We start from the raw sequence: 12,873 nt of genomic DNA on the forward strand, positions 1-12,873 counted from the left end.
GCTTTCGGTCTCCAGATCATGGTAACTTCTCTCCTATGGTCCTTCCTGTTTCTCTACTTCTTCACAGGCACTGTTATATGGGCCCAGTTCAGACCTCACATGCTTTGCCAACCCATCAGCTCCTAGCAAAATAACAGATAACCTCCCAAGCTCCTAGCATTTTCATCAAGTTACCCCAGCAAGAGCACTGAGGCCCACACTGGCAGAGCAGCCCAGTGCCCTTCCAGCCTGAATGCATTCACATGCCTCAGGAAATGGCACAACCAAGAAGCCCTCCGAGATAAGGAGAGGATGGCAGCTCTAAGAAGATTGGTGAGCATTCCAAAGAATACAGTTTCAACGATTGGGGTCAACCAGCAATAAGAGACACAGATAAGGTGAGAGTTACCTCAGGTAATAATAGAACCTTGTAGTTTTACATCACGTGCTTCTGCCTGACAGCACAAAACACTTTCACACCAGCAGGCAAAGGTGGAGAGGTCTAGGAGAGGCAGAGGGATTATTATCCCCAGGTAGTTCATACAGTGTATTGAAATAGTAGACAGATAAAGGCAATAGCCTAAGGTCACACAATTAGGCTTTCACAGGGTGGGAATTAGAGCAGAGTGTCCTGATCTTACCCACGGGTTATTTCTAGTAGACTCTTGATGGAGCCTTTTGTTTATGCCTTGCTTCTATCTTATCTTGCCTGCCCAGGTAGTGAGCGGTACTTTTTCTCCTGGGGATGAGTAGTGGGAAACTTGAGTGGGCTCATGTGGGCCAGCCAGCCTGAGCTCAGAGTCCAGCTTTCTTGATTTGGATGCCCAGAGCAGGACCCAGGGGGGCCAGGCTGAGGAATGCTGCTAGTTTTGCATTCCAAAGGCACAGAAGAGCTCCCAGTGGCAGCTGAGAATGCAGAGGCTCCAGTGCTGATAAAAGTTGTAATTAACGTGCATGTACAATCCTTTCATCTTCAAAGACTTTCTTCACATTAGCTAGTTGCTTGTCCTATCAACCCCATGGGTGAGGTATCATTTTTTGTCTTCTCAATTTGCAGGTGACGAAAGCCTTGTAGAGAAGGGGGCCCTTTGCCAGGAAGATTGGTCCTTGTTCAAAGAGGACATCCCTGACTCTGAGCATCCAACTTCATTTGGGGTTGTGAGAAAACAGAACAGAAGTGAATTATAAGAAAAGTCACAATGACTGAACCTGTGTTCTGGATAAGAGACTCGTCACTGTTCTGAAAGGAATAGAAATCTACAGGATGTTTAGTTGGCTAGATTCAAAAATAGCTACACTCCCAGAAGATTCTACACACAACTATCAAAAACAAGCTGGAGAAGGCCGCTGCTATACTATGGTGATAGCTGGAGATATGTAGGAATCAAATCTTCCATAGTCTGCCCAAGGCAGGCATTACTAATGGATCACAGCACTCTGTAAAGCAGTTGATGTTCTGCTTCTTAGTATAGTAGTTAGGCAGCCTCTAGTAATCAATGGGAGTATCACACCAGAAAAAATCTATGTGCTATTGTTGCTATGGGATTTGTTTGGGATTCATTTAAGCTGCCTCTCTCCAACCCAAGGAAGATTCTCAGTGTTCTGTCTTGGCCAATAAGGAGCTGGCCTGCTTCTGAACTGTTGGCACTATCTGACAGATTGACTCATGAGAACTTCTGCGTCTTACGGGCAGAAGAACAGATCTTGTTGGAGGTTCCTTGATTATTTGATCCCCTGAAACCTCTTCAGCCATATCCCTCACTGTTTTTCAACATGAACATGCTTATCTAGGCAGGCCCCTCCTCTTCTGGCCCCCATCAAGCTGTATTTGTTTTCCCCCTTCTTTGTCTCACATTTTTCTTTTTTCTTGGGTTTTTGTTCCTTTCATCTTTCTGTACCAATTTTTTTTCTCTCTCTCTTTTTTAGGTACCAGGGATTGAACTCAGGATTTTGCATTTGCCAGGCAAGTGCTTAGTCTACTGAGCTATCTCCCCAGCCCTCAATTTTCTTTTCTATGCTGATCCTCAAAACCATCAAAATCTTCCCATATAATTGCAGCTCACAAAGATGTCTGTTTCACTTCTTCTGACCTCCCAGTTCTCAGTTGTATATTCTCTTAAGTCATTCTTTTATCTGCTTAGCTTTCCTTCTACTAAACCATAAGTTCTCTGAAGACACTAGCTCTTCTATCTCCCTTACTTCTTTCCACGTTACCAATCACATCATATATTTCAGTGAATTGAATGGGTCAGTTCATCTATATTTTGTAACTGGGGAAAAAGAAATCATCGACAAGAAAAGGGCCCTGCCTGCTGGCATCCTGTGACTGAGACAGAACTGCTAAACCTCTGCTGGTTGTGTGGAGGTTCTCATTTCTCCTACAATATTTGTGCCTGCCTGATTGGCTGGAGATACAGAAGACTAAATCATACTCAACACTAGCTGCAGGCATTGTACATGCCATGAGGCCCTGAGCCATATGGGATTTAATTTCAACTACTGACAGGAGATTCCATACAAGCTTGAAGTGGGAACACTTACAATGATGTTTGATCTGACTGACAGAAACCTGGGATCAGATAGGGGCTTTAACTTCTGACCCACTTTAACGAACTCCTTAGTAAACCAAGCTTGATGATTTCCTTCCACCCTCTAGCAGCAAGCATTTCTTTGATTTTTGATTGGGTGGGTGGGTTGGTGGGGCTTAGCAGGCATCTAGAAACTTCTCAGTAGAATCTGCAACTCACTATCTCACAGGCCTGCCTTGCTCAGTGCCTGGGGAATATTTTATTTATGTGCATATTTCTTGTGTTTTTCTTCTTTATTCTTTACCTTTAAGAAGCTCATGTTGTTTTCCACATGCCACTAGAACCCACCCTCTAAGCACCAACATGTTGAAAGAACTTGAGACCAGCTGAGAAATTCAGGGTACTTTTGAACTTTGAAAATAAAGGACACAAGCTTTTCCCCTCCTGAGAGGTCGGCTTTTCTAGCTACTTGGAGCAACATTTCTTTGAAGTACAATTTAGAGCAAAGAATGCTGCATTCAGATCCTGCAGGTAACCCCAGGGCTGGCTTTCTGTGGTTTTATCTGTGACCAGAACATGTTGCTACCCAGTTTCTCTATCTGCCCACTCCCCAGGTGGTAAGAGGATTTGGTGGCATATGGGCAAAGCACTTTAGCCCTCAGGGTTACTGTGGCCCACTGAAGTTTACAGCATTAGTTGGGTCCATCTGCTTCTTACTGACATAGATTAATAATTCACTTCTGACATTTAATACAAACCAGGCACCATGATATAGTACTGTTATTCTTTCCATTAAGTTTCATACATCTTAAGTATTAGAGGTCCAAAGACTGGTGAATCTATAGGAAAAAGGCCTGAAAAGGACTTTAGAGACAACTCTAATGCGAGTTTCTCATTTCACACAAGGAAAAAGGAATGCAAAGAGGGGTAACAGCATTTGCTCAGCATCTCATAATGAATTAATCCTAGAGAGGAACTGAAATATAATATAATCACATTTATTCTTAGGATATTTTCTGTGCATTACATGCATCTCTTACAAATGATGTGCTGTATATCATTCTAGACACCATGTGTATCTGGCTTTCATGCTGCTCTTAAACAGCAGAGAACAGAATCAGCTGCAAGTCTGGTGGCTTCGCATGCCTTATACCTGCTGTGCCACCTTGCTCTGAACTCCAGCCTCTTATTCTCACTATACCGCACCAAGTGTCCAGTTCTACTGAGGTGATCTTTGGTCGGAAGCATTTAAACCACCAGCTGAAAGGAGTGCTACTCTTTTTCTCTTCTTTTAGCACACTTACCAAAAGCCAATGTCTTTTATACGACTGTTGCGGAGAACGTGATCTTGAGGTTCAGCGTTCTTTACACAGGAGGACAGATTTGAAGCTAAGGACAGAGCCGTACACGCAGCCAGACCTAAAGGAAGTCAAGATCTGCGAGATAAAATCTAGTGAGCTCGGAACTTGCTTGCCTTGCCTGATGTATCAAACTTCACGAAATGTCTACTCAAACTGGAGAGAGTGCTGAGAAAGGAAATTTCAAAGAGGCCTGAGGGTCCCTGAAAAGGACACTAGAGAAAGATGTTTTCTTTCTGTTTTCCAGAAAGAGGGGGGAGATGGATGGGATAAAAGTTAGCCAGCATTTACAAAAATCACAAATGGTAAATGAGGAGGCCTTGCTTTTGCCAATCAAGTCTAGAAACCATATCCATTCAGCCCACTATCTAAATATTTATTGCTCGTTTATATGTTAGCCACATTCTCATCTAGGAGATCCAACATGGGACACCCACAGCTGAAAGGAGGAGAGCTTTATTTTGGCTCATAGTTTAAGAAGTTTCTGTCCAGGGTTGGCAGGCTCTGATGCAGGAATGGCATGGTAGAGGGGCCCGCCATGGAAGACAACTGCCCATGACAGGGCATCCAGGAAACAGAGAGCAGAGACGGACCCCTCCAGGTCACATGTGTGGTGACACACCACCAGCCACATCCCAGCCCCTGAACGTAGGAGGCCTAAGCTGTAATAGCATACTCTAACCAGGGGGACTGTGATGACAGCTGGGTGTCATGGTGGATACACAAATGCACCTAGCAGCACATGGGCTTTCCCTTGAGGACCTTCAAAGCCATCACATAGCTAAGGGGTACCTCTTGAGCTTCTTTTAAAATAGAGATAAGTGTGCAGAATTTTTGTGAGTTATCAATAGAAGAGACTAGTAATCCACAAAGGAAAAAGTCATTTAGCAGAGCTTACAGGGATAAACCTCACCTCTAAGGCTGCTACTATGAAAACCACCAGTCCCACCACAGAAGATCCAATACAAAGACAAATCTCTTGACTGGAGACTTCTCCGAGTTCTCTGCATGTGAGATATGCATCCTTGTGGGTCACCTTCGCCCCTGTTCTCCCCTGGCAAGTGTGGACCTTGCATCCCACAGTGGCAGGAGGACTGACATCAAGTGAGTATCTACCATACAGAAGTCACAACCATTGCCAGCACTGAAGGCAACCCATCCAAGAGGCAGAATGCAATAGAGGCGAGTACCATCCTGCAACTACAAACGGTTGATGCTTTCAGGGTTTATAAAGATTAGGGTCGGGGGACTGGGTAGATAGCTCAGTAGAATAAGCACTTGCCTGGCAATTGCAAGGTCCTGAGTTTGATCCCCAGTACCGCAATAAAAACAAAAAAAATTAGAGTCAGGGTTGTGCACACAAATGACCTTCTAGGCCGAAGGTGGCTATTGGACACAATGCGTGGTGCATGCATGTCTCTCTGGTCTCTTAATTTACACAGTAGTGAATACTTGTGAAGAAGCTTTACTGTCACCACTGATACCTTAGAAAGAGGAAGTAGAGAAAGATGCTGATTTTCTTCTAGAAAACACAGCAGGCTTGCATAAGTGAGAGGAGATGCATTGAAATCTAAGCAAATAAAAAAATCTTGGTAAGTCCCTGTCCCCAGGCTAAAAGCCTGCACCTCCTCCTACAGACTGAGTCACATGTCCCCAAGACACTTTGTCTGTTTCCTTCCTCGGTAGCTTGTTTGCAAGTTAGAGATACCCAGAGAAAACCTCACTTGCTTTCCAATGTGACATTCATCTCCTAAGCCAAGCAAATGCCAACTCCTCTGGCTTGGGCTGGGGAGAAGGCAACAACAACCTTCTGGCTCAGGCTAAATTCTTCATGCCCTAAGGTGTGTATCCAGCTTCCAGATGGCTTCCCCCCTCTGAGTTAGTTTGCTTTACTTCCTGTGAATCCTAACTCCTAAAAGGAGGCTCTGGAATCAAGGACCATCAACCTAGGACAAATATTTTGCTGGTGTTGGGTTGGTTCATTTCCCAGCTTTGTCTACTCACAAGCCACCATGCTAGATAATAGGCAACACTAATCAACAACCTCCACCTTTCATCCAAGTGAGAAATAATCAGATAATAATGAATGAACAACTCAGTTTACCACCCCTTTCTGTCCTGTTCCCCCTAACTCTCCATCACATAGAGAAAAGCAGAACTTCTCTTTAGGGACTGGAATGATTGAACCACTCAGAGTATGAATGGGAAGAAATTTCCATTACAGTTTCTCAGGCCTTCATTTTGGCAATTCCAGTCCTCTCCTCTGACAACAGGTCTTCAAAAAGGAAGGTGAAACCAAAGCTCTATGGATGTTATAAATCTATCCACCAGATTTCCAAAAAGGGGTTCTTGAAAAGAACCAGGACGCTACCCGGTATAACCATTCAGGTTTCTAGAGTGCCCTGGCCTCTGAATAGACCAAGGAAAGCCCTGAGAATGAGTTGCTAAGCACACTTAACTTTGTTGGCAGCTCACCCAGGTTTGAACCCTTGGCCTTGGTCACTTATATTCTGCAAGTTGTGCAAATTGCTTCTTTGGTGATTCTGTGCTTTATTTTCCTCATATGTAAAAGAGGGGTAATAACAAGACTGTCTTCCTAGAGTTAGGCATGGATCAAACGAGTTATGTATAGGAAACATCTTTCTACAGTGCTAGCATGTAGTCAACAGTCTGTATTTGCTGTTATTATTGACAGTAGTGACAATCACCCAGAAATGTAACTAGCCACAGAAAAGCAGCACAAAAACTGGGGGACAGTGGAAAGGAAACTTTCAGCCATCCTCCAAAGCAACTCGAAATGATACCACAGGAAACCCTCTTACTTCAAAGTCTCTCCCCCCTCTTGGAGTTGTACAATCAACCCTTCCTCTCAAAAACTGAAGACCCAAGGAAGGGTTTCAGGACTCGCATTGTGCAAAGCACCTCCCTGATGACTCAGCCCATCCCCACCTACCTCCATTCTATCTGCCTACGCTTGCACTGAAGAGAGACACTTGCCCCAGGAGAAGACACTCAGGCAGCCCATGTACCCCAAACTCAGGGACATCTGGTTCCATGAGCTTTGACCTCCCCCCCAACACTCATCCTCTTGTTCTGTGTTTGACTCCATGTCTAGGTCTCACCAGGCAGGTGCTTCAAGACAGCCTGGATCTGCCCACTGTGGGCAACTTGTACTTAGAAGCTCTGGCCAAGGAAGCAATGTGACTTTCCATCAAGAGTCAGGCTTCCTGGCAGATCTACCCTATGAGGATCTGAAGTAGCGCCAGGTTGGATGGAAGTTGGCTGATTACCCAAAGAGACCCACTGAAAACAGCCAGAATCTTCTGTGAGGCCCTTCTGCTTCTCTCCCTTCTGCCACCCCTACCTGGAAGTAGTGTGGGGGCCTGAGGGCTGTGGGTCTCTCATCCAAGGACTCCACATTCCAATCAGCAGCTCCCAAATCACTAGACTTGAAAGCTGGGTCATTGCTGGAGGGTGTTTCGTTTTGAGACTTACATTTAGTGCTGGTGTCATCAGCCTGCCTGGCTCCCTCTCCCTCCTCAGCCCAGCTATCTAGTAACCCTTTTCTTAGACAGGTATCCCTAGCTACTACAAGCAGCCACCCAAGCCACAAACAGAAGGCTGCACTTGGGCAGCTGGCTAGCCCAGCCCACTCCCCAGCCCTGCCCAGAACAATGCATCTATCACAAATACAGTCCCTGACAGCCAGGGGATCTCCTAGGGCTGCAGAAGACAGAGAAGAGAAGAACTCCTTCCGTCCTTCCATTCCTCTGGCAAATGAGGCTGACTTCCCACTATTGGCCTGTTGGCTAGCTTAGAGAAAGTAATTAAACCCAGAGCCTGTGCAATGTTACATGCCCAGCTGCTTTTGACTTTTTTTTTTTGACTGGCAGGATGCTTTTTAAGAACGAATTCACTTGCTAAGTGAGTGAAAAGTGGAGTTTGAATTTCAGGTAGAAGGCACTAGCTCTTCCCCAAGCGTCCCCTTCTCATTCAAACAGAGCCACAAAGGAAGTTGAGTCATCAGCCTCTCTCTGTGCGAATCCCCAGAATTTCTCTGAGATAGAAAAGATCCCCTGTGAAAACTGTTGAGCATCTGCCACCTGCTGCGGCTCATTCTTTCACAAGAATCACTTCCTTTGAGCTCTAGGCAGAATCAGCCAAAACGGAGGTGTTGGGGAAACACAACTGTGGTGAGGATCTTGTCCTCTCTCCCAGGATGCACCGCGAGGGAGGCCCAGCTCACTGCTCCCCATCTTTTCTTTTTCAAGGTGCCTCAGGCTGCAATCATCTCACACCACAGGCTGATTTGAAACCTCGCTTGGGGACCACATGATGTTTGCAGAGAACCATGGCACCCCACTCTCTGGGATCTCAAGATCTTCCCGCACTGGGAACACACAGAACTGGCTAATGAGCAAGTGGCAGAGAGGCCAGGTGGGTCACCACATCTGAGAAGCCTACGGGCCAGCATGAGAGAGTGCAGGTCTCTTTCTCAATGTTCAGGCAGCGAGCATTGCCCTGACTTGTCTTTTAGCCAGGGAGCAGCCTCTCCCTTTTTTCCAAGCCTGTGAATGAGGGCATGTCTCAAAGGGCAGTTGGGCTCTGATAAGGGACTTGACTTATTTTAGCATGAAATAACTAGATTGGCATCTCTGACAGCTGTGGCCAAGCCTGGAAAGAGATAGGTCAAGACAGGGCAGGGCAGAACCACCAAGAGTCCACAGCCTGGCAGAGCGCAGAGGGAAAACCTCATGTCGGGCTACCCTAGCCACAGGGGACAGGAAGGGCGGGAAGACCACAGCAATTTCCAAAGTCCTCTGGAGAGTGGGAGACGCACAGACATGGGTGTCACAAGGGGGGGCATAATAGCCACAGAGGAGATAAGGGTGGGGTCGACAATGGGGAATCCCAACTCTATGGCTGCAGTGTGGGGCAAGTCATATCATCTCCAAGTGAGCCTCAATTTCTTTATCAAGAAAATAGAGATGCGAAAATACTAATATGTAGGGCCGCTATGAGGCTTCTGTAAGAGAATCTATGCTAACCCCTCAGCTGAAGGCCTAGCTCAGTCAGTGCACTACAGGTGGCATTTCCTAGAGACTCATGGCCCTGCCTTGTACAAAACCATCTCCTGCAAAAGCAGAGTGGCTGGTTTTTAAAGCTGGGGTGCTCCCACCAGCCAGTGATGTTCCAGGAGGCACTAAGCCGTGGAACATGACAACTGTTTCTCATGTACTCACATTGCTTTATAGTAAGATACAGACACCATCATTTCCATGTTCAACTGGACATATTGTGCAGGGAGTTGTACAAGACGGATTGAAGGTATGAAGCAAGTGTTGCCTCCTGGAACTTACAGGGAGTAGGGTGGGGGCTCCTAGAGTCCTGGACCACAGGGTTTTTTCCAACACAGCATGTGTTAAAAGTGCCCTGTTGTAACACCCTCACATGTCTCCGGAAGGGGAAGTCACCAGTGCCTGTCTTTTGTGGTTTGCTTCCTCTTAGGAAAGACATGAGGGGTTTTTCTAAATGCTCCTTGGAATTGCTGTCCCTGAGTCTATGACAGTGAATCAGAAAATATTTACTGAATGAACAGTAGATGATCTGTCATAAACAAGGAATTTCATTCAGTCCAGCATTGGGGCATTTTGAAAGAAAATGGATCCTCTTCACCATGGCACCAACTTTCCAGTGCACGTATGTGTCACCACACTTCACAAGAAGTTGGTGCCCAGTGCCTATCCAGGGAATAACTGAGTTCATCAATGAGAACTTCCGTGGGATGGAGCTTTGCTTCCTCCTTTCTCCTCATGGGAAAACAGCCAAAGTTGTAGCTCCCAGCAAGGGAGGCATCTCCAATTCTTAGTGACAGCACAGAGGTGCTTGCCACCCCTAAACCCCAGGCTCTCAGACACACCCCTCTTTCTCAACACCAGAGAGACAATTGTGGAGCAATACCTCTCACCACAGAAGCAAAAGGAGAACCCATCAGGCTACCCTCTACCTAAAGCCACTCCCATGGTGCCCTCCCTGTGTGCCCCATCCCCTAACTCCTCATTGAAGATACCTGTCCCCTGGGCCTCTGATAGAGCTCAGGGACATAAGCTCCTGTCTAGCAAGTGCAAAGTCCTGAGTTCGATCCCTGGTGCCTGTTCTCCTACTCCTCAGCTTTCGGATCCAACATGGAATGATCTCCTTTGGCCATTTTTCTACTTTCTGATTTCTGATACAATGATCACACTCTTCCTTCCTCTTTCCAATTGACCCCAAGACTCGCCCTTTCCAAAGCTTCCACTTTGTCTTCCAGAGCACAGGAACACAAAGCTTCTCCTTCCCCCTCACTCTCCCCACCTCTCCTCCCCAGCCTGCTCACTCACCCCCAAGCCTCTCTGTTAAGTCTTGTCCATTTCTCAAAGCTCCATTCCTTCCAAACAAATTCACAAGCACATGAAAGCCAAGGGTAAGTAGTCTCCCTGTGCTTCCTTCAAAAGATGCTGCCCAAAGGGAGCCCAGAAACTCTTCCTGAGGCAGGAGGGAAGTTTGGGGACTCTAGGATAACCCGAGGAGGAGCAGGACAACACTTGGGAGAAAAAGGAGCCAGGAGACGGTACTGGCACAGAACACAAAACCGACTTCCCAGGAGGCCAGGTGCAGGGTTCCCTTGGTCTCCCTTCTGTCCCGCTCACCCTTAGATTCTGCTCAGGCCTCAGGTCCACCAGAACTCCCCCCTCCCTGAAATCCTCTCTGACTTCACCCATTCCATATATAACAGATTTTGACCAGAGCCTTAGGGCTTGGAACTCACTGAACCTGAGTTCACATCCTACACCACCCCTGCTCAGTGAATGCCAAAACGTTACTTAACCTCTCTGAGCTTAAGTTTATCTCCTGCAAACAAGGCTATTAATAGGACACTTGCAGAACCCTGGGATTGAATTTAGGCCCTTGCACTTGCCTAGGAAGTGCCTATTCTACTGAGCCATCTCCCCGGCCCTAATAGGACACTTCTTACCCAGCCTTTAGGCATGTAAAATGAGATCAGGCACATAAAGGTTTAACACGGAGACCCAACAGGGAAGTGGGTGGCCAACAGCAGCTCTGACTACTTCTGCTGTTATTATTTGTGTTGATTCTGCACTAGGAATCAACATTCTAGATCCCACCTATGCTCAGTCTAACGTACCCAGTTTGGACTGTGTTTTGCTTTTTTTTTTTTTTTTTTTCTTTTCTTTTCTTTTTTGGTATCCCCCCAGGACTGGACTTAATAAATACTGCTAAGTAGAATTAACCATAGGCTGAGCTGTCTTAATTACGCAGCTGGCACTTCTTAAAAGAAAAATTAATTTTGCTAGCGATAAGCAAATCAGCCGTGTAATTATCTGTCCATATACAAAGAAAAGAATCGCCTGGAGTTGAGCCACCCTGGAATACCTCGCGGGGCCCCTCCCCTCCGCAGCCACCAGAAGCAGGCAGCGCGGTTTGGATGGGGCCCTGGAGCTGCAGGCTTCCCTCCCACTGCCAGGGAACAGGAACCACGCTACAGCTTGGATTTCCCCAGCCTGACTGGCACACGAGGAGGTCGCAGGCACTGAGCAGCTGGCCCTTGTCACGCTGAGTCCTCCCCGACCCAGGCTGGAACCACAGAGCCACTCAGAAGCTCTCCGCAGAGCTGGTTCAAGTTCCCATGAGCCTCGTGGTGGTCAGCGACTGTGGCTGACTGCGAGAGCTTCGGAAACCAGGTTCCGCGGGGCGCCTCCCCAGCCACTTGCCCGGACGCCTTTCTGGAAAACTCAAAGCTCTTGCAAGTCTGGCCGCCGGCCAAGAGCCCCTATCCCTGCCCGGCGCCAGCCTGTCAAGCCTCAGCCTCGGCCCCGCTGGCCAGCCAGCCCTTGGGCACTGGAGCCGGTTCGTCCAGGCACCGGCTGCTGCGCTCCACCCCAGTACAGTTACTTTCTGCCATGTGCTCCGGCTCCAGAGACCTCACCCAAAACTGCGCACGGGAAAGCCTGCCCGGCAAACTTTTCTTTCTTTCTCTTTTCCTTTTAACAAAAAGGTTCCTCCCACCTCCAAGCTCTCCAACTTCTTAGCGCGAATCCCAGCCTCGCTTTCCCGAGTCTCATCCAAGTCGCTCTCCACCTACCCGACTACAGCACCCCACCCATCCCCCCGGGGAGCCGCTCAGACCACGGGGCTCCAGCGGGGTCCTAGGCACCCTGGGCTCCCGCTCGTGCTGCCCGGGCTGCAGCGGGCACTCACCGATCGTTTGGGCCAGGCTCAAATGAAGCAGGCAGAATCCCCAGGCTGTGCACCTCCAGAACTTGTCCATGGTGTCAGCGAACCTGGAGCGCAAGGGAGTGAAGCTGGAGGGTCCCGATGCGCGGGGACACGAGAGAACGGGGACAGGAAGACGGACCGGACCTGTCCGAGGCTGGGGGCCGCTGGGCAATGAGGCCGCCTCGGAAGTTGGCAGTAGTTTTTATTCAAGGGTTGAAAGAGTGACCTAAGAGGGAGGGAGCGAGGGGAGGACACACCCAAACGAGGGGCTGTGACTAAGCCGCCGGCAGCGGTTTAAAGACGCACCAGCCCTCCTGCCGTTGCGCGCGGTCGAGCTGTCCGAAATAGTTGTGAAGTTGTAGATGGGGTGGGAGGTCCCGAGTGCGCCTGCGTAGCAGCTCGGAGTCACCACTCTGCGCCCCCCTGGCTGGGCGCCCTAGGGCTCTCCTCTTCCCCTGCACACCCGCCCTCCCGGAGGGCGGCCTCACAAAGAAGGGTGACTGAGTCCTGAAGCCTCGCCCAGCTGATTCAGTCCCCGGCCTCTCCTTTCCCGCTAAATTTCTGAGTAGGCTGGGGAATGATTGCTTGTGTTTCCCAGGAGCTGGGTATCCCGGGAGAGGCGCTGGGACAGTGGGAAAGTCCTGCCCAGGATAATGGTGCTTTCCAGGCCAGGGTGGGGAGGGAGGAGAGCTAGGGAGAACGGAATCTTCCTCCGCTTCGGCGGGAAGTGA

At 48.3% G+C, this 12,873-nt stretch overlaps 1 protein-coding gene across 14 annotated transcripts in view; it reads right to left on the reverse strand.

Annotated features, from left to right (window-relative positions):
• Positions 1-12,518, reverse strand: part of Cd44 (CD44 molecule (Indian blood group)) — an 89,378-nt gene extending 76,860 nt beyond the window's left edge. For 3 of the 14 annotated variants that reach the window (XM_023710540.1, XM_023710541.1, XM_023710539.1), the window contains exon 1: positions 12,125-12,516. In XM_023710540.1, the coding sequence (XP_023566308.1) occupies positions 12,125-12,194 (70 nt within the window). In that variant the 5' untranslated portion in view covers positions 12,195-12,516. Of the gene's footprint in view, positions 1-12,124 lie in introns of all 14 variants that reach the window. The other 11 variants (XM_023710542.1, XM_023710544.1, XM_023710548.1 and 8 more) reach the window with 9 other exon arrangements.
• Between the last annotated feature and the right edge of the window lie 355 nt (positions 12,519-12,873).

The sequence above is a fragment of the Octodon degus genome, unplaced genomic scaffold (assembly GCF_000260255.1).
Source record: "Octodon degus isolate 3935 unplaced genomic scaffold, OctDeg1.0 scaffold00018, whole genome shotgun sequence".
Lineage (NCBI taxonomy): Eukaryota > Metazoa > Chordata > Mammalia > Rodentia > Octodontidae > Octodon > Octodon degus.